The sequence below is a fragment of the Monopterus albus genome, unplaced genomic scaffold (assembly GCF_001952655.1).
Source record: "Monopterus albus unplaced genomic scaffold, M_albus_1.0 scaffold264.1, whole genome shotgun sequence".
In the NCBI taxonomy this organism is placed as follows: Eukaryota; Metazoa; Chordata; class Actinopteri; order Synbranchiformes; family Synbranchidae; genus Monopterus; species Monopterus albus.
In genome coordinates, this window is record NW_018128144.1 from 1,024,675 (window position 1) to 1,028,933 (window position 4,259).

General features: G+C 38.6%; 1 protein-coding gene across 1 annotated transcript in view; it reads right to left on the reverse strand.

Moving 5' to 3' along the window:
• The window catches only part of LOC109972647 (centrosomal protein of 162 kDa), a 41,509-nt gene extending 37,495 nt beyond the window's left edge, over window positions 1-4,014 (reverse strand). Inside the window, 3 exon segments of the mRNA XM_020621654.1 lie at window positions 1,782-1,917; window positions 3,186-3,265; window positions 3,446-4,014. Of these exon segments, the coding sequence (XP_020477310.1) occupies window positions 1,782-1,917; window positions 3,186-3,245 (196 nt within the window). The 5' untranslated portion in view covers window positions 3,246-3,265; window positions 3,446-4,014.
• Between the last annotated feature and the right edge of the window lie 245 nt (window positions 4,015-4,259).

Sequence of the window (4,259 nt, forward strand, 5' to 3'; positions counted from 1 at the left end):
ATTTACTTACAGTCTGGGCACTTTATGTTTTCTAAGATTTTATAATATTTTTATTTATTTATTTAATATGTATAGAAAACCAGGCAAGCAAGGCAATGTTTTGTTTCAAAGCTGTTAAAGCTCTTGGTTCAGATGCTCTTGGCAATTACATGTTGTACACATGGTTACATGTGAATAAAATGATTGAGAGTAATGCCTTTTTATTTTTTGTTACAACAGGTATGCAGTAGTATTTGTAAAGTTTGTTCGCACCACATAATAGTTAGCCTGAATTACAATGAATTCGATCAGAATACATATAGCCTGCGATTAGATAATGAAAATACCATTTCTTCAGGGGAATATTAAATATCGCAATAATATCGATATCGCAATATTCAACACCCGTATTGCATATCGCATGTTTTTCCAATATCGTGCAGCCATAGTCAACCTGTACTGTTTACATTCTCAGTTTGCACATGCATAATTGCACATTGACTGTTGACTGCTGCACATGCTGCTCCCATGCAGCATACATTCTCTATTATATTCTTATATATTTTTATTGTATTGCTGCACTTGCTGCTTAAAGTGCCTTAGATTTTGTGTTATGTATTTTATTGTATTGCTGCACTTGCTGCTTGACAGTCACAGCTCAAACGCTGCTTGCTCAGCTGTACAAAGGATTCACAGAGATCCAACCTGTGTTTACCCAACCACTCTGTCATATTGAAATCAAACATAAAATAATACCTGCACACCCAGGGGTTTTTTTTATAAAAAGAAACCAGCTTGACTAAATGATGGCTACATTACAATATGAAATGACTCATTTAGATTTTAAATGAGTATAAAACTATTTTACAGTGGATTAACCTTCTTAAAGACCGAATTTTGCCAAATAACACTTGCATGTTCCAAACACGAGCATGCTGTGTATGTGTGCTTCAGTGCTCAGTGGACATAAGCCATAGTAAGCAAGAAAGATATGCAAATTTGAGAAAAATAGATAGGGTTATATTTTCATAACCCTGTAAATAAACAATTGAAAATGGAAGTTCAGACAAAAATGTTCATATTTAGCAAGCCAGACCGGACAGTGTTATCAGAAAGCAGAAGAAGATGAAACAGTGACATCCTGCTTGTCTGCTGAAACCGGTTAATGAGGAACAACATACAGTGGCTTCAGAAAACATTCAGAACCCTTCAGTTTTTAATGTTTTAATTTAATGTGTTGTAAATATATACTACCACTCAGAAGTTTGGGATCGCCTCCACTTTTTGTCCAGTAAATAACCCTAAATGGTACAAAACGATGAAGTAAACTGCCAGAGGTAAAACAAACAAACGCCATCCATCTTTTCGGCAGATGTAAAAGTATATTAAGCTTTGAAAGCAGTGATTGTCATTAATCATTATTGTCAGTAATCTGCCAATTACTGTTATTATTTGAACAAACTATAGTCTGTCTACAAAATTTAAGAAAACACTTGCAATACAATTTTCTAAAGCTCAAGATGTTCAGTCGATAACCCAAAGATATTGAATTTACTACCAAGTAAAAGAAAGAAAAGCTGTAACTCACTCAATCAACTAAGTTCTAACAACAAACAAAGCCAGTCAAAATCTTTAACTATAGAAGACCATGCTGAGGTCACCAATAAAGAAGAAATTCTAAAGATGCACTCATGTTCCAGATAGTCCCCAGTGAGCCAGTGACATCTATTTTGTGTTTCCACTACAGACTACTTCATTGGCATTTTATGAAGTTAACTCATGGAGGGTCCTCTCATTATTACCTTTGCCCATTCCTCCTCCACTGTGTTCATCATCTTGCCACCATGACACTGTTGTTTTCTGGGGTGATTTCTGGCTGCTTTTAGCAAGGGACTGCTTGTCAGAATCTCCCAAGTCCAGCGAGTCATCTGAAACAGACTGACAGGGAATCAAGTTGGAATCAGAGACAAAACTTCAGCACAAAATTGAGTTTTAAACTGTCAACCCTAGTCTTTTGTCTCCACCTCTGATGTTAAACACTCATACATGTGTCCTTTAAAAAAAGACTAGTGATGGCCATCTGACACCAAGGCCTAGATACATGATTCGAGCTCAGAGAGGGATTTTCCGCGAACCACTGCCTCGAGGCTTGTATCGTTGCCGAAAAGACACGTGACTAATGACGTCCAACGCAGAAACGGCTGGCTTGAGTGACTCCCGTGACCAGTTCAGACCGTCGATACGGTGTCACGAAGTGAAATCTCGCTGCACACGTCAGCAGGTGCGTAGGCATAGGGGTACTATAAAGCCACCCAAGATGATGCGCGACATGAGGGTTTGTCGGCGTAGTAGGTGTGTGCGTAGTTGCTGTCGGCATGATCATTGCTGCTGGTGTGTGATCACCATGGAGAGGAAGAGACCCTGTTCTTCAATGTGGGAACACTTTCAGCTGATCGGCCCAAAGACAGTGGAGAAACTTTTGTTCTTGAATAAAAATGATTGATTCTCCATCCCTTGTATTCACACCCTGTCCTAGTTACATATGCACATATTACCATCCTAGCACATCCTGTTTCCCCAAGCAGCCTTCTCCCACCTACTACACTACATACATTCATGACCAATAAATCTTTACAAATGTTTTCACATCATTCACACAAAGCCTAGTTACACCATCACATAATTCAGACATTGTTCTGCTGCATACTATTTCGCCACCAGATGGCACTAAACCGAACCTTTGAATGAATGAACCAATACTGGATACAAATGATGAAGTGGTTCGATATAGGGGTCATGGTGTCAATTGGACATCACTAAAAAAAAAGACCAGTCGTCCCAGTAGCATTTCTGACATTAGCCAATATGGTGAGGACAGTCTGGCCAGCCATGGTCGTATCAGCTTCATAGCTTTGCTCTACTATTGCTCTGATTTGGAAATGCATCTATTAGACAAACATTGCCTACTTATTTTTTTTAGACTTACAGTATTTATTATCCAGTCAGTGTTTTAATTTGTAAGAGTTGAAGTTTGACCAGATTCGGCACATGTGCGTTCAGCGTCACTCAGGCCATTTGTGCATCTGAAGCCGTTTATAAGATGTTAATGCTGACAGATGAATGATTCCTTTCATACTGTGCAATTCATGCAGACCCTAATGGACTGCATAATAATCTGTGCACAGTACCATAGTGCTATATAGTACCTCCTTTAAGAACAGCTCAAACTGTTCATCCAGCTCCTCCTTGGTCAGTCTGTGAGACATAGTTATGGGAACCCAGACAACTGGCATAAAGAAAACAACAATTAGGAAAGATGTTACACCTCATGCGTGTACTTAACTGTTAATGTCTGTTACATCTGTCCTACCGAGCACATTTTAAACAGCATTTCACACTGCGTTTTCTTTTTAAACCAGAAAGCAACTACACTGTCTGAGGTGCACAGTCCCTGTGTGTCACTTACCTGTTTTTGCAAATATCTTTTATGATGCACACTAAAACACCGCATACCTAATCTTTCCTTATAGCCTAGCGAGTAATACTTCGAAAGACAATGAACTACAACATTGCTGAACTTCAAAAAAAAAGGGACTGACATTTTAAAAAGATAACGGGATTTGGCCAGCAAGGCACAAGACAGGATAAAATAGTACTACTCTTAGTCACAACTGTCAAAATAAAGGCCGTACCGCGGAGGTTAACATAAAATTAACTTAGCTAACTTTGCTTTCATTAATTGGTGCTAGAATCTAGTAAAAGTCAACGAGTTCGTTATGTCATCAGAACTGTCGTTATGAAAAACAGGGGCGCTTTAACTCTAACGGTATGAATGTAACCTGAAGCAGAGCAAACATGAATGTGCAGTGGTACGGCGCGCCTCGTTGTATGCTGAAAAAAAGTGTTGCCGTACTTCCGGTTTTTTTTTTTTTCTTGTCAGGAAAATTGATACAGCTAGCGCTATCTCTTTGGTTACAAACGTTAATGTCAGTCTATTGGCTAGGAAAGTAAACAAAATGTTACCACTACATGCGGAATCATTACCGTACCGTGTTTTGTATCAGCTTTGTATCAACAGAACTTACATTTTTTTAAAAAAAAGCCTCTACCCAATTCTCTCAAGTCAAGATCCTACCTCCTTTGTTGTTTTGAGCATCTACCACTTCACGCGATACCACCGGGGTAGAAGATCAACCTGATTGGTTTGAAAATGCGTCATGACCTATGACAACCAATCGACGGACAGATAAATAAAGTGTTTCTTTTAAAAAAAAAAAAAA